The sequence below is a fragment of the Orycteropus afer genome, unplaced genomic scaffold (genome assembly GCF_000298275.1).
Source record: "Orycteropus afer afer isolate SDZICR_OR568_19922 unplaced genomic scaffold, OryAfe1.0 scaffold00298, whole genome shotgun sequence".
Lineage (NCBI taxonomy): Eukaryota > Metazoa > Chordata > Mammalia > Tubulidentata > Orycteropodidae > Orycteropus > Orycteropus afer.
The window spans coordinates 3,768,529-3,793,245 of NW_006921885.1; the positions used below are offsets into that span (position 1 = coordinate 3,768,529).

The window sequence follows — 24,717 nt, forward strand, 5'->3', positions numbered from 1 at the left end:
AAAAAAAAAAAAAAAAAAAGATGTCTCTTTGAAGACTAAGGTGCATCTAACCCAAGCCATGGTATTTTAAATCACCTCATATACAATGTGAGAGCTAGACAATGAATAAGAAAGACTGAAGAAGAATTGATGCTTTTGAGTTGTGGTGTTGGTGAAGAATGCTGAAAGTACTAAGAATTAACAAGTCTGTCCTAGAAGGACAGCCAAAATGCTCCTTGAAAGTGAGAATGGCCAGACTTCACCTCACCCGCTTTTGTCATGTTGTCAGAAGGGACCATTCCCTGGAGAAGGATGTCATGCTTGGTAAAGTGGAGGGTCAACGAAGAAGGGGAAGGCCCTCAAGATGAATTGACACTGTGGCTGCCATGATGGGCTCATGTATAGCAAGGATTGTGAGGCTGGTGCAGGACCAGGCAGTGTTTTGTTCTGTTGTACATGGGGTCGCTGTGAGTCAAAGCCAAATCAACGGCATCTAACAACAACAACAACTCACTGGTTTGACCCTAGATTCAGCACCCTCCATTATCTAATCGATATATTCTCTTGTTGGAGCTTTGGTGGCATAGTGCCTAAGGCATTTGACTGCTAACCAGAAGACCGGAGGTTGAAACCCACCAGCCACTCCTTGGAAGGAAGGCTAGGCAATCTACTTCCATAGAGATACAGCCTTGGAAACCTGAGGGATCGCTCTGAGTCACAATAGACTCAATGGCAGTGAGTTTGGTTTTTGGTTTGGTTTACTTAGCAACAACACCACCTGACCATGACAACAAAGCCTATTTCTCTAGGGTGTGTGATGGGCAGGTAGAAATCACAAAAAGAAAAATGCTCATGTGAAGAGCTGCTGGCAGAGAAGAAGGAACAGTTCAGATGGTCAGGGTTGTGGTGTGTTTTTCCCAGCAGCCCATACACCAAGTCTACTCCTTCTAATCCAGTTTGTTTCATAACTGACTCCTCCTGTGGCACTTGGGAATGGTTGACATGAGCAAAAAATAAAAATGATCTTTAAAATTTGTCTTCCTTATGCAGATCCATATGCCTCCAAGGAAGACCAGTTAATACTACTATTATTCAAATCTATGCACCAATCACCAAAGCCAAAGATGAGGAAATTGAAATTTTCTACCAACTTCTGCGGTCTGAAATTGACCAAACATGCACTCAAGATGTATTAATTATCACTGGTGACTGGAATGTGAAAGCTGGAAACCAAGAAGAGTTACTGGTGGTTGGAAAATATGGCCTCAGTGATAAAAATAATGCTGGAGAATGCTTCAAGTTTTGCAAGACCAAAGACTTATTCATTGCAAATGCCTTTTTTCAACAACATAAGTGACAGCTATGAACATGGACTACACCAGATAGTATACACAGGAATCAGATTGAGTACATCTGGGGCAAGAGGTGATGGAGAAATTCAATATAATCAGCCAAAACAAGGCCAGGAGCTGATTGTGGAACAGACCATCAGCTGCTCATATGCAAGTTCAACTTGAAGTTGAAGACAATTAAAATGAGTCTACAAGAACCAAAATATGACCTTGGTAATATACCTCCTGAATTTAGAGACCATTTAAAGAACAGATTTGATGCATTGGACACCAGTGACAGAAAACCAGAGGAATTGTGGGACAACATGAAGAACATCATTCATGAAGAAAGCAAGAGGTCATTAAAAAGACAGGAAAGGAAGAAAAGATCAAAATGAGTGTCAGAAAGGACTCTGAAACTTGTCCTTGAATGGGGAGTAGCTAAAGCAAATGAAAGAAATGACAAGATAAAAGAGCTGAACAGAAGATTTCATAGAGCAGCTCAAGCAGACAAAGCCAATTACTATAATGAAATGTGCAAACACCTGGAGTTAGAAAACCAAAAGGGAAGAACACGCTCAGCATTTCTCAAGCTGAAAGAACTGAAGAAAAAATTGAAGCCTCGAGTTGCAATATTGAAAGATTCTATGGGTAAAATATTGAATGATGCAGGAAACATCAAAAGAAGATGGAAAGAATTCATCATCACTGTACCAAAAAGAATTGGCCAATGTTCATCCATTTCAGGAGGTGGCATATGAGCAAGAACCAATGGTATTGGAGGAAGAAGTCGAAGCAGCACTGAAAGAATTGGTGAAGAACAAGGCTCCAGGAATCAACGGAATACCCATTGAGATGTTTCAACAAATGGATGCCACACTGGAGGCACTCACTCAGCTATGCCAAGAGATTTGGAAGACGGCTACCTGGCCAACTGACTGGAAGAAACGCATATTTGTACTCATTCCAAAGAAAGGTGATCTCACAGAATGTGGAAATTATTGAGCAATATCATTGATATCACATGCAAGTAAAATCTTACTGAAGATAAGTATATTGACAGAGAACTTCCAGAGGTGCAAGCTGGATTCAGAAGAGGATGTGAAATAAGGGTATCATAGCTGATGTCAGATGCATCTTGGTTGAAAGTAAAGAATACCAGAAGGATGTTTACTTATGTTTTATTGACTGTACAAAAACATTTGATTGTGTGGATCATAACAAATTATGGATAACATTGAGAAGAATGGGAATTCCAGAACACTTGATTGGACTCATGAGGAGCCTGTACATAGATCAACAGGCTATCATTTGAATAGAACAAGGGGATACTGCATGATTTAAAATCAAGAAGGGAGTGTGTCAGGGTTGTATCCTTTCACCATAATTATTCAATCTATATGCTGAGCAAATAATCCGAGAAGCTGGGTTATATAAAGAAGAATGTGGCATCAGGAATGGAGGAAGACTCATTAACAACCTGTGATATGCAGATGACACAACTTTGCTTGCTGGAAGTGAGGATGACTTGAAGCACTTACTGATGAAGATTAAAGACTAGTCCATCTGTATGTATGGATTGCACCTCAATATCGAGAAAATAAAGGTTCTCACAGCTGGTCCAATAAACAGTTTCATGATGGATGGAGAAAAGATTGAAGGTGTCAAGGACTTCTTCATATTACTTGGTTCTACAATCAACACCAATTGAAGCAGCTTTCAAGATATCAGTTGATGTATTGCATTGGGAGAAATCTTCTGCAAAAGACCCCTTCCAAGTGATGATGAGCAAAGACATCTCCTTGAAGACAAAGGTGTGCCTAACCCAAGCCATGTATTTACAATTGCCTCTTATGCATATGAGAGCTGGACAATGAATAAGGAAGACTGAAGAAGAGTTGATGCTTTTGAGTTGTGGTGGTGGAGAAGAATGCTGAGTCCCATGGTCTGCTAAAAGGACTAACAGGTCTGTCCTGGAGGAAGAACAGCTAGAATGCTCCTTGGAGGCAATTGCGAATGGACGGACTTTGTCTCACCTACTTTGGTCATGTTGTCAGAAGGAACCATTCGATGGAGAAGGATATCATGCTTGGTAAAGTGGAGGGTGAACAAAAAAGGGGAAGGCCCTCAAAGAGATGGATTGACACAGTGGGTGCAATGATGGGCTTAGGTATTACAAGGATAGTGAGGCTGGCATAGGACCGGGCAGTATTTTGTTCTGCTGTGCATATAGGGTCACTATGAGTCAGAAATGACGCAACAGCACCTAACAACAACAACAATATGCAGATTCCATACTAAGAGAGACAAAATCACTGAGTTTGGGTTGAGGTCCAGGAATCAGCACTTCTGACAGCCCCTTAGGTGGTTCTAACATAACAGAGCCCTGACAAACATGACTATATAATGATTCAGATACTTAGGAGAACATATTTTTTCAACATGAGAAAAGAAGAAGAAGGAGGAGGAGGAGGAGGAGGAAGAGGAGGAGGAGGAGGGGAGGAGAGGAGGAGGAGAGGAGGAAGAGAAGGAGGAGGAGGAGGAGAAGAAGAATGGGCTTGTACTGTCCTTCCAGTGTTGGCTACTAAACAGTGGCTGGGATGCAGATATAATGGCAGGATCTGGACCAATCAACTTGGACCCAGAGATGGAAAATGTGTATATGTTCCTGACTGCCTAACTCTGGACTGTTAAGGGAGCTCTGATGGTCTAGTGCCTAAGGCACTTGACTGCTAACCAGAAGGCTGGTGGTTCAAACCCACCAGCTACTCCTCAGAAGGAAGATTGGGCAACCTATTTCCACAGAGATACGACCTTGGAAACCCGAGGAGGGGGAGGTGAGTTAAAAAGCTACTATCTTGTTTTGTAATTTACACACATACCACACACATAAAATTGAGTTTTCTTGGCTCAAGTCAAGATAAAATTCATTCTATCATGTTGCTCTGTTGTGTGAAAAATATGAACTTTTGGGATCATTGTTCAAGAGCTCCACTCACCTTGCTCCATCTATTTCTAAATTCATTCTGGAAATCTTTTTGAGCATCAGAACTATGTCTTATGGTTCTTTGCACTCTCCACAGCGCTAATAACTCACTCGAAAGACACAATAATGCTACGAGAAGCAGTAGAGCAAGATTGCTTATGAGTGTGACTTTGGAGCCAGATTGCCTGGATTTGAATAACCTTGCTGTGTCTTAGTTTCTTCATCAGTAAAATGGGAGAAGGTAATAATAGCAGTACATACCTTGTAGGATTGTTGAGGAATAAATGTGTTAATATATGCAAAGAATATAGAACAATGCCTAATACCTAGTAAGTACTTATTGGTATGATGACGATTGTTATTCTTATTGTAGTGATGATAATAAAATCCTTACTATAGGACCAAACATCCTTACTACAGTACCACTCGTGCCAAACATCCTTCCAGTGTCTGTGGATGCGTGCATTGCACTGTTTTAAAAGGGGAGCAACATTCAAACCGTCTGAAGTATATTTCATTTTTTCTGCACTTTGTATTATTTAAAGGACCGTATCTTCAAGACAGGGAACTATCTAAAAGTTGCCATGGAGAAAAAGCAAGAACCTTTGCAGGGGCTTATGTCTGAAGATCCCACATCCACAAGTTAGGGCTCCTGAGTGGAGCCAAAGGTTCCTTCCTGAATGTTAATACACAGTGGAATTAGGCAATGACTTTCTTTTGAGAAGCTGACATTTTTCTCTTCCAACTTCTTCCTTCTTGGAGTAGGAAATACTGCCACTTTCACACTGACCTGAAGAAGAGGAAAAGGCGGCTCGCTTCCTTTCCTATTTTAGAACTGGGTTCTGTGTGCTGAGCGATTCAGGTCATCAGAGCTCAACCTGTTACACCAAGGCATCTGGCGTCTAATCCAGAGGCAGACACCTGTGGGCACGGAGCGCCAAAACACATTTCAAGTTTTACAGCCGGCATGGACACGTAAGAGGTCACTTTTTTTTTTCATTTTGTTACTCTTTCCACTTTTCTGTTTGTTTGAAATTTTCATAATAAAAAGTTGGGAAAAGAAAAAAGAAAAGTAGGGAGGATCAGGGACCATTGGTCTCTTAACTGATTGTTAAACAACCTAAGATTCTCCAAATTGTGGGAAATATGCAATTCTTGCCAAATAGGGTAATAAACTCACTGGCCTCGAGTTGTTTCTGACTCACAGCGACCCCTCCTTGGGTTTTCCAGGTGGTATCTGTATGGAAGTAGATTGCCTGGTCTTCCTTCCGAGGAGTGGCTGGTGGGTTTGAACCACCAGACTTCTGGTTAGCAGTCAAAGGCCTCAGGCACTGAAAGTTGAAAATATTCACAAGGCCAAGGCATGTGTAACGCAAAGTAAAAAGGCTGCTGTCGGTGGGCTATTATTGTTTCAGCCAAGAAAGACACCACAGGTGATGGCTGCTGTTAAGGACAGAACTGTGTGAAAAAAGAAATGTAGGAGGCCAAATCCATATACCTGTGAATGTGTTCCTGTATGGTACTAGGGGCTTTCTTTTGTTGTATTAAAAAGGTTCTTTCAGAGTAGGGTGGATCCTAAACCTAATCCCTCTGGGTGGTGTCTTATAAGAAGAGCAGAATACACCCTTGCGTGTGCACACACAGGAAGAGATGCCATGTGAGGAGCTATCTCTGGTAGTTAAGGTCACATGTCAACTTGGCTGGGCCTGATTTTGAGTGGCTGGGCAGCTGGATGCAGTTTTTCCCCCATGACAACACTGGGAATCAACTCCATGGTGGAATCTACTGGAGCAGCTGAGTAGCTGCCTTAGGGATGTGGGCTGCTTCCAGCGTATAAGAAGCACTGAGAAAGGTCTGCAGCTTTTGGCATGCTCAGACCCTACATGTACTCAAGACTTCTTTTAGCAGCCTGTCATATTTCCTTCTGATCTTGGCACTGTTTTTGGAGTTGAACTAGCAGTCTGCCGTGTGGTTCGGTAATATTGGGACTGTGCCATTTTATTTGCCAACCTTGGGTTTGTCAGCCTCAGCAGCTAGCAGCTGCCTGAGTGAAGAGACACCTCTCACCCCAGTGGGCTGGGAGCAGGAAGCAGAGCTGAAGCCCAAGGTTGAGGGGCTAGGAGCCCAAGGCCCCTAGAGCTTGGCACTTTGAACTTGGACTTCTAGCCTCCAAAACCGTAAGATAATAAACTCGTTTGTTTAAGCTACCTATTTGTGATATCTTCTGTTAGGGCATCACTAGAGGTAACCAAAACACCACCTAAAACCAAAGGACACCAAGGATTGTTGGCAGAGGTTGAAACAGGAGAAAGGCCTGTGGAAAGAATACGGTTGAGACCCTGACTTGAACTTTTAACATTCAGAACTAAGAGAAAATAAATTTCTGTTCTTTAAATCCATCCATCCGTAGTTTTTTTTTTTTTTTTTTTTTAATTACAGCAGTACTAGGTAATAACACAGTTGCACGATTGAACAATCTCCCTTCTCTGGAATCCCATGCCCCAGTACATAGGGATCTCTTGCTTAGCCATGTCTGTGCTGTCTGACCTTCCCTCATGCCCAGGGTCAAGCCATGTTGGGTCTTCCCTGTGATTTCTCCAAATGGAGCTCAGAAGACAGTCCTTCTCCGATGCGACACTGCAAGGAGGTGAGGATCAGAGAGTGTTTCCTACCCGCGGAGAAACTATTTCAAGAGGATAAAGTCACTGTGCAGAGAGCAAAGAAGAGACTAAGAAGACCAGCACAGTAAGAATGAAATATTAAGAAGAAGAAAGAATAAGAGAACAAGGAAAGAGTAAGTAGGGTTCAAAGGACTGAGTACTAAGCCAAGCCGCTACTGAAAGGTCAGGAAGATGAGGAGGGACTGACAAAGGTTTGTGTCAACTAACAATGCAACCATGGAAATGAAAATTTTTAGGACTGTTTTGAATTTAAAATTATCTTCACTCATTCTTTGTCTCAGGGTTATATACGTCATTTCAAACTAAAGAATCCCAATTTCATACACAGCCCTGAGCATTCTCCTGAACTAACATTTAACGTGACAGCTCCACTTGGGTGTCTCATTAAAAAAAAAAAAAAAAAAAAAACTCACTCCAGTGGAGTCGAGTTGACTCATGACCCTTCCTTGGGTTTCCGAGGCAGTATCTCTAGGGAAGTGGATTGCCCAATCTTCCTTCCGAGGAGTGGCTGGTGGGTTTGAACCTCCAGCCTTATTACACCACCAGCGCTCCCTTAGGCACTATGTTGTTGTTGTTGTTTGCCCTCGAGTTGGCCCCGACTCATAGCGACCCCTCCTTGGGTTTCCGAGGCAGTATCACTACGGAAGTAGGATTGCCCAACCTTCCTTCTGAGGAGTGGCTGGTGGGTTTCAACCGCCAGCCTTCTGGTGAGCAGTCAAGTGCCTTACTTAGGCACTATGCTACCAGAGCTCCTTTAGGCACTATGTTGTTGTTGTTGTTATGTGCCGTCGAGTCGGCTCCGACTCATAGCGACCCCTCCTTGGGTTTCCGAGGCAGTATCACTACAGAAGTAGGATTGCCCAACCTTCCTTCCGAGTTAGGCACTATAGGCATCTCAAAATTAACATGTTGAAAGCTAAACTACTGATCTTCCTCCAAAAAACTTGTTCTCTGCCATCTTCTCCATTTCAGTTAGAGGCAACTTTGTTCTAGTTGCTCAAACTTAAAAGTTTAGAGCCATCAGAATTACTGGTCAGATAGAGACTGGTGGAACCCCCGAGACTGGCCCTGGGTTTCTTTTTGGGCCTGAAAATGGACTCATTCCATGGATTGGCTCTCAGCCCAGCAGCAGAAAGACCTACATGCAGAACAATTTCCCCAAGGCAATGTACGCACCTACTTTAGGGAAATGCACCCCTTCGATCAATCAGCCATGAGACACCAGAAGGGCAGCATTCATACAGAGGGAAAGCTGGACAGACAGGAGTGCATGGTTCAGAAGGGCCCAGAGAGGGGAGAGTCTCAGGGAGGGGGAGGGAGACTTTTATGGCTGGGGATGGTAACGGGTATGAAATCAAATGTGCATGAACTGTTGGATGTAAAACAAATTTGCTTTGTAAATTTGCACCCAAAGCACAATTTAAAAAAAAATGTTAAAAAATAAAATAAAAATAAATATGAAACAAAAAAAAACGGAGTCATTGTTGATGGCTCTCTTTCTTACATGGCACATTTGTCAGAAATGGCTAGACCTTCCAAGATGTGCATACTCTCACCACTTGTGACCATCTCCACTGACCCCACTGGGTACAAGCTCCATCATTTCTTGCCTAGGTTGTGACAGCTTTCTGATTTATCTGCTTGTTTCCCTCTTGCCCTTCCAAGAACACAGCAGACAGCAAATGGTTTTTCAATGACTTATAAGTCAGATCATATGACTCCTCTACCTCGGATCCTTCAAATACAGTAAAAATCCTTACCACAATTTCCCCAAGGCAATGTACGCACCTACTTTAGGGAAATGCACCCCTTCGATCAATCAGCCATGAGAGCTGGACAATGAATAGGGAAGACCGAAGAAGAGTTGATGCTTTTGAGTTGTGGTGCTGGCGAAGAATGCTGAAAGTACCATGGACTGCTAAAAGAACTAACAGATCTGTCCTGGAGGAAGTGCAGCCAGAATGCTCCTTGGAAGCAAGAATGGCCAGACTTCGTCTCACCTATTTTGGTCATGTTGTAAGAAGGGACCATTCCCTGGAGAAGGATGTCATGCTTGGTAGGGTGGAGGGTCGACGAAAGAGGGGGAGGCCTTCAACGAGATGGATTGATACAGTGGCTGCGATGATGGGCTCGAGTATAGCAGGGATTGTGGGGCTGGTGCGGGATCGGGCAGTGTTTCGTTCTGCTGTGCATGGGGTCGCTATGAGTCGGAAACGACTCGACGGCACTTAACAACAACAACATAGCATCTGCAACCTAACTCTCCAACTCTGTTTATCCTCGCCTCCTCCCCCTCTGTGCCTACACCCCATTCAGCCCCCACTACAGTCCCCTCTGCCTTAGACACACCTGTAGGTATCAGCCGGGCTAGCTCCCTCACTTCCATGAGGAATGATTCATACTGCAGCACATCAGAGAGGTCTTCCCTGACCGTTCTATCTGAAGTAGTACCACTTTACCCTGCTTTATTTTCCCTAAAATAAGTATCACTAGCTAATGCATTATTTGTTTATAGCATGTCCCCCTCCCACTAGAATATATGCTCCATGAGAACAGGCATTTTACTTTGTCTGTTACTTGTCATCTTAGCACCTAGAACTATGCCTGCCACACGGTGGGCACATAAAAAATTCTGAACACTCAAGATTCTTACCCAAACTAGCTTGAAATGATTCTCAAGCTTGTGTAAAAACAAAAACAAACAAAAAAGTCTCATCTTAAATTTTAACCACATTTTTACTCAAGTGTATCAGATTATTTAATGACAATGTCTTCCCCTATATTTTCCTGCCTTTTTACTGTCCAATTACTAGTTTCTGAAACAGCTGCCACTAAATGCTTCAGCAATTCAGAAAAAGTTCAAACTCAAAAAAACTCAAGTGCCATGAAGTCGATTCCAACTCACAGTGCCCCCACCTTTGGGTTTTCAAGGCGGTAAATCTTTACATAAACAGATTGCCCAGTTTTCCTTCCACAGAGTGGCTGGTGGGTTTGAACTGCCAACACTCTGGTTAGCAGTCAAATGCCTTAAGCACCATGTCAGTAGAGCTCCTTACAAAGAGTTCAGTTCTTCTTTATTATAATGATCTCATGTTGTGCCTATAGTGGTTTCAGTTAATGATTTGCTTTCAACTGACTTAATATCTGAAAGTCATAAAACCTTTTTCCCCTGAAACTCTAGCCTGTATTGCCAAATGAAATCACCAATCAAGTGCAACGAAATGCAGATACTACAGTCCAGGCTCCAATTAGTCAGAAAGAAATTATCTTGAATTTTCTAGGCTTAACATTTCTTTCATAGCTCTTCCCTGCTGTAACAATTCTGGACTTTTTCCAGAGTTGGAAAGAAGGTAAGATGACGTTATCAAATCAGTTCATTTGTCACCTTGGTGAAGGCACAGCAGTTCAAGAACGATGGCTAAAAACAGGTTTGCGGAAGTAAGAAAGTTCCTTTGTCCATCACCCTCGGTCTCCATCTCTATCCCAGAGCTCCGTGAGAATTTTAAGATCTCACTGAGATGATGGCCAGTGAACACAATAATTTATAATCAGGGAAGATCTCAAAGTCCTGCCTACTAGAAGTCACTTTTCTTGTTTTTTTGCTGCCACTAGTAGTAGTGGCTGCCCCCTGATATTCAGCAGATTACTTTCTCATGAAGTATTTCAGTGGACCACGTGAACTTATATTTACCTTACGCTGTATCAATCTTCAAAAACCAAAAGTAAACTTGCATTTTATAGTTTTTTTTATTTCTACTTCGCATTAATGGCATTATCAGAATGTCACCATGGGCTCATTTATTTAACTTCCACCTACTGACTTAACCTCTTGACATTTTGAAGCTGTTAAAACTTGACGTCCAAAACAAACCTCAAATTTCATGGCTGTACATATTGTGAAAATAGTAACTTAAAAAAATTATTTGCATTGTTTTGCATATACCTTTTAAGAGAGATGGAGTAGAAAAGATGCTTAGAATGTATAAGCAATTTCTTTTTAAATCACACCAAAAAACAAAACAAAAAAAACCCACCTCTCACAAACTTAGCATTTATTACATATATCAAGTTCTGAACACCCTAAACAATAATTTATTAGTTAGGGTGGAATGACCAAGTGTACAGACTGAAGAATTGGCTATTTTGCTTCATAGTTTATCTGTGTGATGATATATGTCTGTCTTCTCCACTAAGCAGACAGAAATCTCCAGTTTCTGGTTTTATTCACCATTCTATCCCCAGGGTCTAGCACAATGCCTGGAAGACAGTGTATAAATATTTACTGGATGGATGAATATATATATTATAATATACAGGGTATACATAGGATGTATACATTATTATTAAACACTTAAGAGATGTAGTTCTACCCACCAAATTTGAGTGTAATAAGAGATATGATAAAGGAGGCAGAATCAACTTTCAAAAAACTAATTTTAATCAAAACAAAAATTGTTGATCATTAACAAGTTTATAAAACAGTGATTTAGTTACATAAATAAATTGATATCAGTGTATCAAATCTTAATTACTTTCAACTTCATGAGCATGTTTACATGGGTGATGAAGTACAACCTTTTTTTTTTCTTTTTACCTATTATAATAAATAAAATGGAGCGCATGGAATAGTTCTTCTAAACAAAAATACCTACAAACATACCTCTAGCATGTTCTCTAATGAAGGGAACAAGAGACACTGGACAACTTTTGCACCAAAACATAAAAATTGCTTTAAAAAGCACAAGGTTACAGAACCATCAGCTAAAGTAAAGACACTATACTGTAACCAAAGTTGGTATTTAATAATATAATGAACAGTTTGGTAGTTAGATCTCCAGTTTGGTTATTTTAAAGCATTAAGACAAGGCAAGATAGAAGGCTGCTTTTGTTTTGAGTAATTCTAGAGAAAATAAAATATATTTAAAAAAAAAAAAAAAAGAAAACTGAAAAGTAGAACAGTCATACCTACACAACTTTCTGTCCTGCACAAAGTCAAAACACCTATGCAGAATAGATATCTAATATATATAATGTTATTTGTGCACAAAGGTTAGCTTATTATTAGCTCACTGCAAAGGCATAATGTATCATGTCAATTGTTTTGGAAAACACTTTGCGTTTTGTGCCGAAAGGATATTTCTTTAAAGTTTCCTAGGCTAGGAGGCACGAACCCCATTCTGGCATACTGTATATTCTTAATGCTAAGGCTTGCTGCTCTGGCTGTGTTCTGTTGTTCCTCTTTATTCTAGTGACTGTTACAAGCATGTGTGGTGTAGTGGTTGTTGGTGGTGTGTGTGTGTCAGTGTGTATACATATATATATGTATACATAAGCTGTATAAATATATATACATATATAATTTCTCCCAATAGATCTCAGTCCAGCCATGCGATCCAAAAGGTGGCTCTGCATAGAGGCCCAGCATAAAGCTCACCACCTGAGCCAACCCTGAAGCAAGGCGCACTTTTAGTCCTTCTAGTAGGTTTTCTCTTAGTTTTTTTGTTTTTGTTTAAAACCAAGCTACTGCAGCTTCAAGTATTTTGCATTACATAGAATATTTTTTTTTATAAATTAGTTAATGTTATATTTTCAATATTCAGACATATACTATAATATATATACAGTACAATAAATGCTCTCATTCTTTTTTTTAATTTTTTTTTTTTTTTTTTTTTGATAAATCCCTGAGAATGTATGTTGACAGTCGCTAAGTTTCCACATGCACAAGCATCGTGTGCCATGCTTCTGGACGAACAGCACTGCAAAGCCACGTGGGTCAGCCTTTTAACTATTAGTATTTCATTTTGTTGGTTTGTTTAAATATGCTGAAAATGTAAAGATGAGTTACAAAGGAGTAAAGCTGAATCCATTCGAGGTACTTATCACAGGATGGAGGTGTTCTGTTTGGTTTTTAAAGCCATTTCAATTATTATTTATTTATTTATTTATTTTTTGAGGCTGTGAACGTATACAGAAAACAGGAGAGCTATGTGGACTTTTGCCACTTGACAACATATACTCAGTGTAAACCAAACCTTTTTAACCTCTTTCTCATACAAAACCAAAATAAAGTAAGAGAAAAGGAAAAAAAAAGAAGATAAAAGAAAGAGGGAAAAAAATTAAAAACACACAAGCTTTCACAACATGACAATTTAGTTTGCAAACGCAATATAATTATACACATATAATACCGGTGTGGCTCTGTTCTTTAAGTTAAAAAGGGTACAAAGGCAGGCTCAAGTAAAAACAAACCATCCCTCCCACCCCCGCCCCACCCCCACTCATCCAAGTCCTATCAACCAAACCTCTCCCGAACCAACATCATCAGTTTCTTTTTGCCTTTGTAGATTTGTTTCAGGTTGTCAATGAACTGTGTAAACTGAATGTGTCCATCATGCGCCATTAAGAAGGTCTCTCGGGCCTTGCTGAGGAACTCTATAAATTCACTATAGTGCCGAGGACTGATGTGTGTGAGTCGTGAGTGCGTTGTGTTGATGTAGGCCCCGATCGTGGCATCCAAGAGTTGCCTCAAGGGAGCTTTGTCCAGTGACATGAGCTTACCAGAGTTCCTCCTTCCATGAAGTCCCACCATGCCAGGAGTGGTCAGAGTGCATCTGCGCAAAATGTCTGACAGTACCGTTGCACATTTGACACTCTTGACCACCAGAGGTATTATAGCCGCAAGCTCATTTTTGCCAAGGGAGTGGCTGAGCGCACAGGCCCACAAAACGTCATTAATGGCAGGGTGCGTGTCCTGATTGTAGCTCAGGTTGAGATGGGTCATAGCCAAGGTGGCCAGCTTGTAGGCCCTCATGGGGTACCCGCGATGCTCCATGTACCGTGCTATTGTGAAGAGCTGTGTATAGCTCATGCCGGTTGTAGCAGCGTCGAGAACAATTTGGTACGCTGTCTCAAAAGCTATGTGATCCTTTTCACACAAGGTCAGGGCAGAGAGGGCACAGTTCTGAGGGTCCTTCATGGCGCACTGCAATGCAAGTGTCCGGGCACTGCTGGCCAGCTTTTCCTGCTGGTGGCAGTCCAGGTGGAGGCGGACGATGGTGCTGTTGGACATCACGGTGGTTGCAACGATACTTGTAGCCTCGGTGGGAGTAAAAAGTGTGAACCAGCTCTGCATGATACTGTCCAGGGCATAAACGCCTGCAAGGAGCACAAACAAGCCCTATTACTGACAAGGAGGCTACCCAGAGGTCTTGCCTTATTTCCACTTTTCTAATCAATGCTTACATTGTTAACCATCACAGGACATGAGCTAGGCCAGAAAATCCTGTAAGGTAATGTGCCTGGGAGCAACCTTTTAGAATAAGGTTATTATAGATTGTTATTCAGTGAAATGCCTGAAAGGAACATGAACTTCCTGTAATAAAGAACTAATCCTCCTGGTAGCTGATATTTTTACTGTGCTGCTTGCCATTTCAGACGCTGGTTTCCTGCTAATGAGTTCTAGTTCACTAGGGCCCATCTAGTCAGTTACTCACTGTAAGAATTAGAGTTAGAAGAACTACTACTCTCATTAAAACAGGGAGTTTTTATATGGTATATGTGTTTGTGTGTAAATTTAAAGTATACATACTGAATCATTAGACATGCAAGGAAGCAGGAAAATGTGATCTAATCAAAGAGAAAAAAGTCAACAGAAGCTGACCTACAGATGACTCAGCATGGGTGTGGCTGACAAGGTCTTTAACATAAGCATTTTAAGTACACAGACCAATATGCTTCAGTTGCAGGAAAATCCTAAAAGTGAATGATTACAGAGAAGGTGCTAAATATCTAAGAGAAATGAGGTGTGTATCTTGGTTCAGGGTACAGGAGTTGGATGGCAGTTCTTGAAATGGCATTACCTTTGTACTGCTCTGCTAAAACATGATGTCCATTGAGCAAAATAAAAACCTTTACACACTAATAAAAAAAAATGAGAAAATGATTTTAATAGTCTGTTGCTCTGTATAAGTATCTAAACACTGAGTTAGCAGCATCCTCTCATCAAGAGATGTGTATTCTTTTCTGATGTAAGTAGAAAAGGTGAAAGATAATCTAAGCAACACTTATTTTAAATAGTCACATTTTTTTTGTGTTGGCATTGCTGCTGGTGATGTACTGTGTTCCTTAGCACTGATTTATTGCTGCAGAGGGGAAACAGGTGGATGAAGGGCCTCACAAACTGCAGTTTATGGGCAACCAGAGGATCTTCTTACAGCCAATTTCTCCCATATCTGTAAGCTCATCTAAACCATACCAAGTGGTCATTTCTCTGCTGAGTACCATGATGTGTACTCATCACCTACTAGACAATGGTGAAGAAACGCAGTGCAAATAGATACTTTTTCATTAAAATTAACTGAGCCACTGACCCACGGTCTCAAGTTAGTTTCAAAGGTGGTTCTCAACCTACCAAGGATAATGATGCGACCCTTTTTTATAAAGCCATAAACTTGACTATCACAAAAACTTACTAAAAGCACATTAAGACTAACAGATAAACTGAATATGGTAGAAGCAGAGTGTTCACTCACTGATTTATTCCATTTTAAACAAGAAGTTGGAATCTCCAAAATGTTACAGCTTGGAAAGTGAAACATGCAAGTGTATATAACTGAAAGGACTAAGAGGAGAGTCCCCATTTGTTGCTAGAAGGGGTGGGAGCTTTGGAGAGATCAAGGGAAATAGTGAAAATGTTCGTATATCCATAAATGACAAGTTGAATCATATTATGAGGCAACCGACAAAGCGTCCCCCGCAGAGTTCACCTACCAACTTCAGTAGCACACGTTACCAGCCACCTCACCATCTCCCGTCGTCGCCAATTTAAAGTTGATAATGTCATTCGCATAACCTATGAAAAACAGGATCACAAAATGTTTTCAGAGATTATCCTATTTAGAGAAAATCTCTGCATATGAACTTGAAGATCTGTCCACGGCTCCCCCTAGCTCACCGTGCCCCTGGTAAGCAGGAGGCCTACTTTCTCGTTCTGACCAGATGTGGCATCCTGGGCAGGTCAGTCCCTTTTCTCCTCTGCGAAAGCAGAGGGCTGGACTGGAGCACTCACCCCAGGCTGTGTCCTCATCTCCCCAGATCTAACCACGGTTCTAGACTAATGAGGCTCCTTGTGAATTCATTCACTCCTTTACCTCAAAAGGCAAAGAGGTATTTTGAAATAACCATTCCAGTTATTTCTTCAATCTCTGGCTGCTGCTTTCTGCTAACAATCAAGATAGCCCTGGCTTTTTCTTTTTTTAAAGAAATCTTCTTTGCCATCATTAGTGATCTGATTTCTTTATCTACTTCTTAATAAGACGTCTCATGATAAAATTTTCTATCTCTTCCTGCTTCTTCCACTCCTTAAGGTTTAGAAAATTTAGAGATATGACCCTCTAAAGCCTTTGAAAAAAGCCTGTGTGGTTCATTGCAGGGTCCTAGAGAGAATCAGGCAGGGAGTAAACTCCTAGTCTTCTGCCATTTAGTCAGAACCCTAAATAACCAGAACGCTTGTGTTAATGATTCTTTCTGGATTATACCTTTACGATAAGGCAAATGATAATAAAAGTCAAATAACAAACATTTAGTTTTTAAGAGAGACGTCTAAAGTACATCATTGTGTAGCTTAAATGCAATCTCCTATGCCCTCTCTGCTTGTATAGTACCGAATGCTACAGTGGTACGTACATTTCCAGTGATCCAATTCTTTAAAAATTTTATTAATCATTGTAAGGGAGACTCTACAACTACAAAATCAGATTAACCATCCAATCAGGTCATTCTACTCTCCATACTTTAGACAGTCAAGGAGGGGACTCTGGTGGCGTAGTGCCTAAGGCACTTGACTGCTAACCAGAAGGCTGGTGGTTCAAACCCACCAGCTGCTCTTCGGAAGGAAGGTTGGGCAATCTACTTCCGCAGTGATACTGCCTCGGAAACCCAAGGAGGGGTTGCTATGAGTCGGGTCCGACTCGATAGCACATAACAACAACATTTCGTGGGGGAAAAAAAGGAGCAAGTGTTAATATAGATTTCATGAGAATAGAAGAAATATCCAGTTTTCAGTTCCTGGTTTATCCAGTCATCTGTGTGGATACCAGAAGCACTTATCTATATCCATGACTAACAGAACATCCTTGGTGATACGTCCAGGAGGCCTGCCGAAACTGGACCCTAGCCCAATCACTCCTCCCTTACCTAATTTTTTCAGGGTCATAAAAGCAGCTAGAACTGCCCATATATTATGAAAATGCAAACATCAATAAAAATCTATACTTCCTCTAAAAATCTAACCCTAACAACTGAAACTTTATTGCATACTCTAGCTTTACGTAAGTCTCCTGCTAGTAATAATTCTTCACCATTCATTCAAAGGAGAAAACAATAATGTTAAGGCTGCAATTCAGAAAATGGAATTTTTTTTTTGGTAAAGATACAAATAGGGCTTCTAAATATATAGTCCTTGCACCACAGGCGTCAGTCCAGTTCAGCTTGAAATAGCCACAGCTCTGAAATACAATGCTGTCCTATAGTCTAACATAATTGTACTCCAAAGAGTCACTTCCCTACACTAAAAAAGTCCTAACAAACAAAAACAACCCTCAGGTGGTGCCTTCACTTAGCAGTTCTTGGTGCCCTAGGAAGGCAAGGTCTTCAAATCTTTCTCTAGACCCCCAGTCAGGTACCTGCAGCCCCAGCTCGAGAGACACTTTCAAAAGAGTGATGTCTGGCAAACTGTCCATGAGAGTTGCTATTTTAAATGCATCTTGGGCAAGCTTGAAGATGTGTGATGAGGAGTGAATGTTTTTCTGGATGGATTCTAATACTGTTTCCAGCCTCCGAACATCGCCTACAATGAAGAAAGAGAAAACCAAACAAAACCAAATCAAAGCAAAGCAAAACCAGACCGAACATATACACAGACCCAAAGGGAGGGAAAAGGGAAACAAAACAAAACATAAAGCACAAGTTAATTTAGCTGGGATGTTCACAGATGGCACAGATATTACAAAGTGTCTATGAACTCAGCTTCACAAAAAAGATACAGCAAGACCCAGCCTCAATGACTACAAGCACTTATGAACTACAACCAACAGGAGATAGAAAATAGCTCCCCTAGTTCCTATCTATGTATTTTTGATGTGTATTTCAGGGAGAGAAAAAATTAACCCAATTTTGTAATCAGCTTTTGAATCTCAACTGCCATGTACATTTTCTTGGCACAGTCACTGCCCTGAGCTCTGTGGTAGTAAGTTTATGGATGCAGCTAGACAAGCAAAGTGACAGGCTCAAATGAGTAGCACCTGTTTTGCCTCATAAGCTAGTATCTAAAGAAAGGATTCCTTACGGCCCACATTTGTTATTAGCTCCACTATTAAGAATTTGGTGGAAAACATTACCCTTTAAAGCAAATTAACAAAGTAATTCTGAGGCTCAGGACAATTCCGTACCTTTGGCTGCAGTGAGCATGGTGGATGCCAGCTCACACTGCTGGGATTCTATGTGGCTTAAAGTGAACCAACGAGGGTATCGGTTGGGAACAACTGATGCAATGTGGTGGGGGCGTGTGAGGTCTCCTGTTGGAGCAGTAGATTCCAATACTAGTAACCTGTGAAGAGAAGACAAGGCATTTGGCCCCTAGTTATTACTTGTTCATTACCTCAGCCACAGGGCCGGGCCAGCAGAAGCCAGAGGAGTGGGCAGATGCTGAGAGAAGCTGTTCAGGCTTCAGCTGTGGGAAGAACTGGTGCGGCTATTCCCTCCTGTCTGGGTGCCAAAGTCACCTCCTTAATTGTTCATCACGGAAACCTGACAGGTTTCCTTTCTTTAGCATCATTCAGAAAACTGCAACATTCAGGGAAATTAAAATACGTAACACCAAAGAGCTGTGAAACAAGTTTTGATGTTTACCTACTTTCAAGTTTAATTTTTGAATGTTTTCACTTCTTAAAAAATTAAAATCACAGATACTGATAGTGAAGTGAGTATTTAAGACTGAGATTACAAGTTAGGGGTAAATGGATGACTGAGATGAATTAAGTTTTTTTAATTAAAACACAAAACAAGAGAGAATGTAATTTAAAAAGAAAATATCTCCCTTCCTTACATTCCTACTTTCTGCAGAATTAGCTCCTATGACTTCAGGGATTTGAATTTAGACTATGTTCTATGAATCATGTCAGAGAAGGTGAACCAAACTGATCTAAATCTGTGTCCTCTGACAGTTTTGCATAAATGCAGAGTGATTTCTGATTTCAGTCAATCGACCCTTGATTAAGGATTTGCTGATGAGTACAGAACAACACTCAAAAAGAAAGCATATGAATAGTAACCTCTTCCAAATAGAAGCACCAGGCTAAGGGATTGCTGCAGAAGCTATAACTGAAGCAATTCCTTTAAATTCATCAAAACGCCGACCTTCACTCAAATGCACCACCAATATTAGGGAATACGGGATAAGAGCTGAGGACCAAGAAGAGTTAGCATCAGGCTGCGACGATGGCCCCAAGGCCCTGTCCAAGAGCAGCTGCTGCTCTAGTAAGGCAAAGGCTTCCCTTTACTCTTCCTCTTACCCTGGGATACAGGAATCATTAGCATTGGAGAGTGGTAAGGTGGGCAAGCCATGGTATTTTCTATAGGTTTTTGTGGTGTCTGTTATATGTATGTGACAGCTGGATAATGAATAAGGGAGACTACAGAAGAATTGATGCATTTCAATTGTAGTGTTGGCAAGGAATATGGAATGTTACCATGGACTGCTAGCAGAACGAACAAATCTGTCTTGGAGGAAGTACAGCCAGAATGCTTCTTAGAAGCGAGAGTGGCCAGACTTCACTTCTCTCACTTTGGTCATATTGTCATAGGGACCAGTCCCCTCTGGAGAAGGATTGACACAGTGGCTGCGATCATGGGCTCAAGCATGGCAACAAGTGTGAGAATGGTGTCAGACTGGGCAGTGTTTCATTATTCTGTTGCACCTGCGCAGGGTTGCTATGAGTCTGAACCGACTAGACGGCACCTGACAACAAGAACAAGGTGGACAATTACGTAGTAAGAATTTTGGCCCAGTTGTTAAGTGTTTTAAAATAACTCTGAATGTTCCTTACTCAGACAGACCTCATCAGCATTGCCATAGGGGAAACCAGTCAACATCTCTGGGAAGGCAAGAAAATGAGTGGTGAGGACACCTTCCTCAGCTTCCCCTTTCAGAAGGACTCAGAAACAAGCAAGCCACGTCTCTCTTTTCCTTCCTCTTTCCCTGGTTGCCTTGAAATACTCTGGTAGTTACATGACATCTTGCCACAGCAGCTCTGTAACAGGTTTTTTGGCTGGGGTAGGACTGGCTGGTGGTGGAGAAAGGGTGAAAAAAAACTCCCCTCATGCCCAGCTATAGCCCCCGTGGAGAAACTGCCTTGGCAGCAACCAAGGGTGAATATAAATGAGTTTCTGAATGTCAGAAAAGCAAGCTTTTCCTTATGATAGATACCTTTAAATAAGCCAGAACCGCAGACAACCTTATGCTATTTTAAACTTCACCAGTGGTAGTAGCAACAGCATCTGCTGGCAGCATAACATTAACATCCTTCCCTTTAAAACAGGAGTTGAATTTGTAAGATTTGAAAAAGTAAAGAGCTGAGCATTTGACTTCATAGATAATTTCCACTTCAACTTCCAAAATGAGAACAGGAACCAACTTACTATAAAATTGTACTCTAAAATAAAAGTATAAACCAAGGGGTATAAAGTAATTTGGTGTAGAGGGAGGGACTTTGGCTTATGCTAGTTACTAATTTATACTTTATTATTATTTAAAAAAAAAAAAAGACAAAAGGGTACTTGTAAGGTTTCTCTGATAGGTCAAGATAGTGCCAAAGAAAGCATGTTAAACTTAAAGGTTGCTGACTTTAAAACATACTGACACAGGTGTATGTGTACACACACACACACACACACACACACACACACACACTCTTTCTCTTTCTCTCTCTCATCCTATCACAGAATAAAAATGGTCTCCTGTCAGATAAATCTATACTCATTTCTTTAAGAATAGAGTAATTTTGGGGGACTGGTAATATATAAGCCAGGATTTATTTTTTAAATCCATTGTGATGATTATATAAACATAGAATCTTTGATAAAAAGCTTCTTATAGGATCAAACTATTCTTCACCATACTCTAGCTTTTAGGTCTATACATGGCTTGTCTTTAGACAACTATCAAGAAAAAAAGTTGCCACCGAGTTGATTCTGACTCATGGTGACCCCACGTGTGCCTGGTAGAAACGGTACTGCATACATCACCATGAACCAAAAAAGCCAAACTCACTGCTATTGGGTCAATTCCGACTCACAGCAACCTTATGTACTTCACATTGCATGCTCTATTAGAAATATAGGGGTGTTTTACTAATTAGAAGAAAAAAAAAAAAAAAGCTAATGCTTTTAAAAATGTGACTATTACTTTAAGGTCCTTGAAGTTTAGTCAGGAGCTCTGGTAGCACAGTGCCTAAGTATCTGACTGCTAACCAGATGGCTGGCGGTTCAAATCCACCAGCCACTCCTCAGAAGGAAGACTGGGCAATCTACTTCCATAGACATACCACCTTGACAGCAGGCAGTGAGTTTTTTTTTTTTTTTTTAAAGTTTAGTAGATTACATCTAAGATTGAAAACTATAAGCCTGAACTCATTAAAAAAATTCACCTTGAATAAATTCATGATAAAAAAATATTATTAAGTTAATTTAAAAAGGAAAGTACAAATAAAAAGGTGAGTGGCAGAGGCCACCGTGTTGTAGTTGGTATTACTGGAAAAGGAGGGCTGGTGCAGAGATACCATTGGAACTGAGGGGTGCCTACCCTGGACGCCCAGTAGGGACTCTTTCAACACTATGAACACATTCCATCTTCTCTCAATCTCAAATTGATCACAAAGGAGTTTCTGGGATACCATGGACTTCCTGCACTATTGATAGAATTTGGAACTGCAGCAGGTGTGAGTCTCCCTCTATAACATTCAGTCAATTACATCAATGTTTTATCCACTGTTTCTGAAAGTTTCATTTTTATAAAAACAATTATTTAGGAAGGTTTCCACTGTTGTTGCCTTATGATTAAACCTGGCCTGAAATTTTTCTCTAGTCCCAAATTCTAGCCTCAAGGAAAACAAGAAAAAGTGAAGACGAGCATGAGTATGACAGCATTCCAGGGTACGAGTTTTTCGTGTCTTTAAATCAAAACCAAATCAAGCCAACAAATAAACTGCCACGACAACAACCCAAGAAGCATTAATAAGCACTTTCCTGAGCTTCTCTGCTGCCTATAAGAAACCTGAATGAAGGAGAAGTCAGTTAAAAGCCATTTTCCCGATGGGGAATTTGGAATGCCTCCGCCCCGCTGGGCTGTGGATACGTACCGCATTGCTCTCAGTGCAATTTTGTATGCCAATTCAGCATCATGAGGTAGGAGAGAGGTGAAGAGATACTTGGCAAATGTGTGCATTGGAACACTCTCCCGGTGGATTATTTCGCCTAAACCACTATATGGTCCGGCTGTGGGAAGAGAGCATACACATTTTACATTCCAAAAAAGTGAACTAACACTTCTTGAAAAGCATATTTAAAAATTTATATGTAAAGTTACAAGTTAATCTAGTTAAGAATCTAAGTGACACAGTAGAATGGAAGATAATGCTTAGTCAAAAAAGATCTACAGGGTAAAATATTCAGTATAGAATTCACTTCATTAACAGTCTCCCCCTGTACCACAGCTCAAATGAGAGCCAGAGCCATGGAGCAGGGCTTTTTTCACATTACAATTGCTTTTAAGAGAGAAGATGAACTCTCTGAAGCATAAAACCTCATTGGACTTGAGCAACACACTCTTTAAATGTGTGACATCTGAGCGTCCACCTTTACAAATGCACAGATGACCCTGCAGCTTAAGTATGGAATCTGCCTCTGGACCCAGTCTGTCTGGGGGGCACAGACAGGACTGAGTTTCTAGAGAAGGACGCTCTGCCCGACAGGCTGGAGTGAGAAGGGGGGAAGGATTCTGAACCTCAGCTCTCACAAAGCTTTAAACGTTGTTGCTTCCATTACACAGAAACATGTATTAATTCCCAGAAAGTGATTAATAATAAAAGAATATTTAGTTATCATTTTATTCTCACAATAAAAGAAAAAAAATTAAAGTAACTGGAAATCTACCCCACTTTGGGCACCAGAGGCCAATTTTAAAAGCAAAATTACATTTAAGCTGTCGAACTTCATTTCTCAGTAAATTATGACAGGCATGGTGGCATAGCCGACTTCCCTTGTGTGTTTTCTGAACGCTGCCCTAAGAAGGACAACACAGTCTTTTAAAATAAATTTTGAAAGGAAACCACAGTGGTTAGTTCAACCATTTTCCACTTAGGTACTTTGAGGTTTAGCTACTGTACAGTGTTTAATAAATTAGTTTCCATGTCACCTTTCGGTAACATCTGTTTCATGATTTCTAGAATTATGAACCATGACACTACTACTTAGAGGACATAATATATTTGTTTTCCATGAGGAAATTGGCAAAGACTTCAGAATGCAAGAAATGCAGTTCACAAGAGGTAGTGAGAGGAATTACTGAATTGGGAACTGGGTAGAAGTATGATACATTCTAGATAGTTTTAATAGAGGTTACTTTTAGATTTTATTTTTAAACTGCTCATTACTTAAGTACTTTAAAAATCATATAAACAACTTATTTTTCTTCATCCAGGCATACTAAAATCCATCCTAGATTTCTAATTTTACCAGATCTATGATTTTTTTTTCCTTTAAGACATTTTAAGATGTTTTAATTAGTTAAGTATGGCTCTCTTTTATTTACAGACCAATTATAGCCAATTTGCAGATTATCAATGTTCTTCGTTTCACTGCCATTTCCTTTCAGAGTTTTGCTTTAAACCACCAAGTTACCTATTTGCCCTTGGCAGGGAAAGCCAGGTTCAAATGCATAATCAACACTTTACTATGATATCTTCCAATAAGCAAGACAGTGAGGTATGGTTACAAAGTTGAGATCACAAAATTATTTGTGGATTAACAATCACTATAATCTCAGAATTCGATTGTACTGAACAATGAGGAGCTCTGGTAGCATAGTGCCTAAGGCACTTGACTGCTAACCAGAAGGCTGGCGGTTCAAACCCACCAGCAACTCCTTGGAAGGAAGGTTGGGCAATCTACTTCTGTAGTGATACTGCCTCGGCAACCCAAGGAGGGGTCGCTATGAGTCGGGTCCGACTCGACGGCACATAACAACAAACAATGAGAAAGAGGAATCTGGCACTAAGTTTCTCCAGACATGCCTTTCCAATATGCTAATAAATACATCTAACATGACTGTCAGGAGAGATTAACACTCCACAAGATAGGATTATTGTTTCCCATTCTCAGATACCTGGGTCTGCTGACTAATCTGTTCTTGAAATTAGTAAAGAGAGTAACGCATGAAAAACTGTGTGCCCTGGTTCTGTCAATTCAGTCACGGAGGTCTTATCTCCTGGCATTTATAGAAATGGCCCCTTGGACTGCCTCCTGTCTTGCACTCAGCACTCCTCCTCGACCTCGTGGGGCCAGAGAGAGGTAGAGGAGGCTGGGTTGAGTCAATGGTGCTCCTTACCAGGCATGTTGTTGTTGTTGTTGTTACTTGCCGTCGAGTCGAGCCCGACTCATAGCGACCCCTCCTTGGGTTTCCGAG

At 40.8% G+C, this 24,717-nt stretch overlaps 1 protein-coding gene across 1 annotated transcript in view; it reads right to left on the minus strand.

Moving 5' to 3' along the window:
- Positions 1-13,272: 13,272 nt before the first annotated feature.
- The window catches only part of ZSWIM6 (zinc finger SWIM-type containing 6), a gene marked incomplete at its 5' end in the record, with an annotated part of 330,519 nt that continues 319,074 nt past the window's right edge, over positions 13,273-24,717 (minus strand). Inside the window, 5 exons of the mRNA XM_007951560.2 lie at positions 13,273-14,135; positions 15,750-15,831; positions 17,663-17,826; positions 18,428-18,585; positions 22,394-22,529. Coding sequence (XP_007949751.2) covers positions 13,273-14,135; positions 15,750-15,831; positions 17,663-17,826; positions 18,428-18,585; positions 22,394-22,529 — 1,403 coding nt within the window. The remainder of the gene's footprint in view (positions 14,136-15,749; positions 15,832-17,662; positions 17,827-18,427; positions 18,586-22,393; positions 22,530-24,717) is intronic.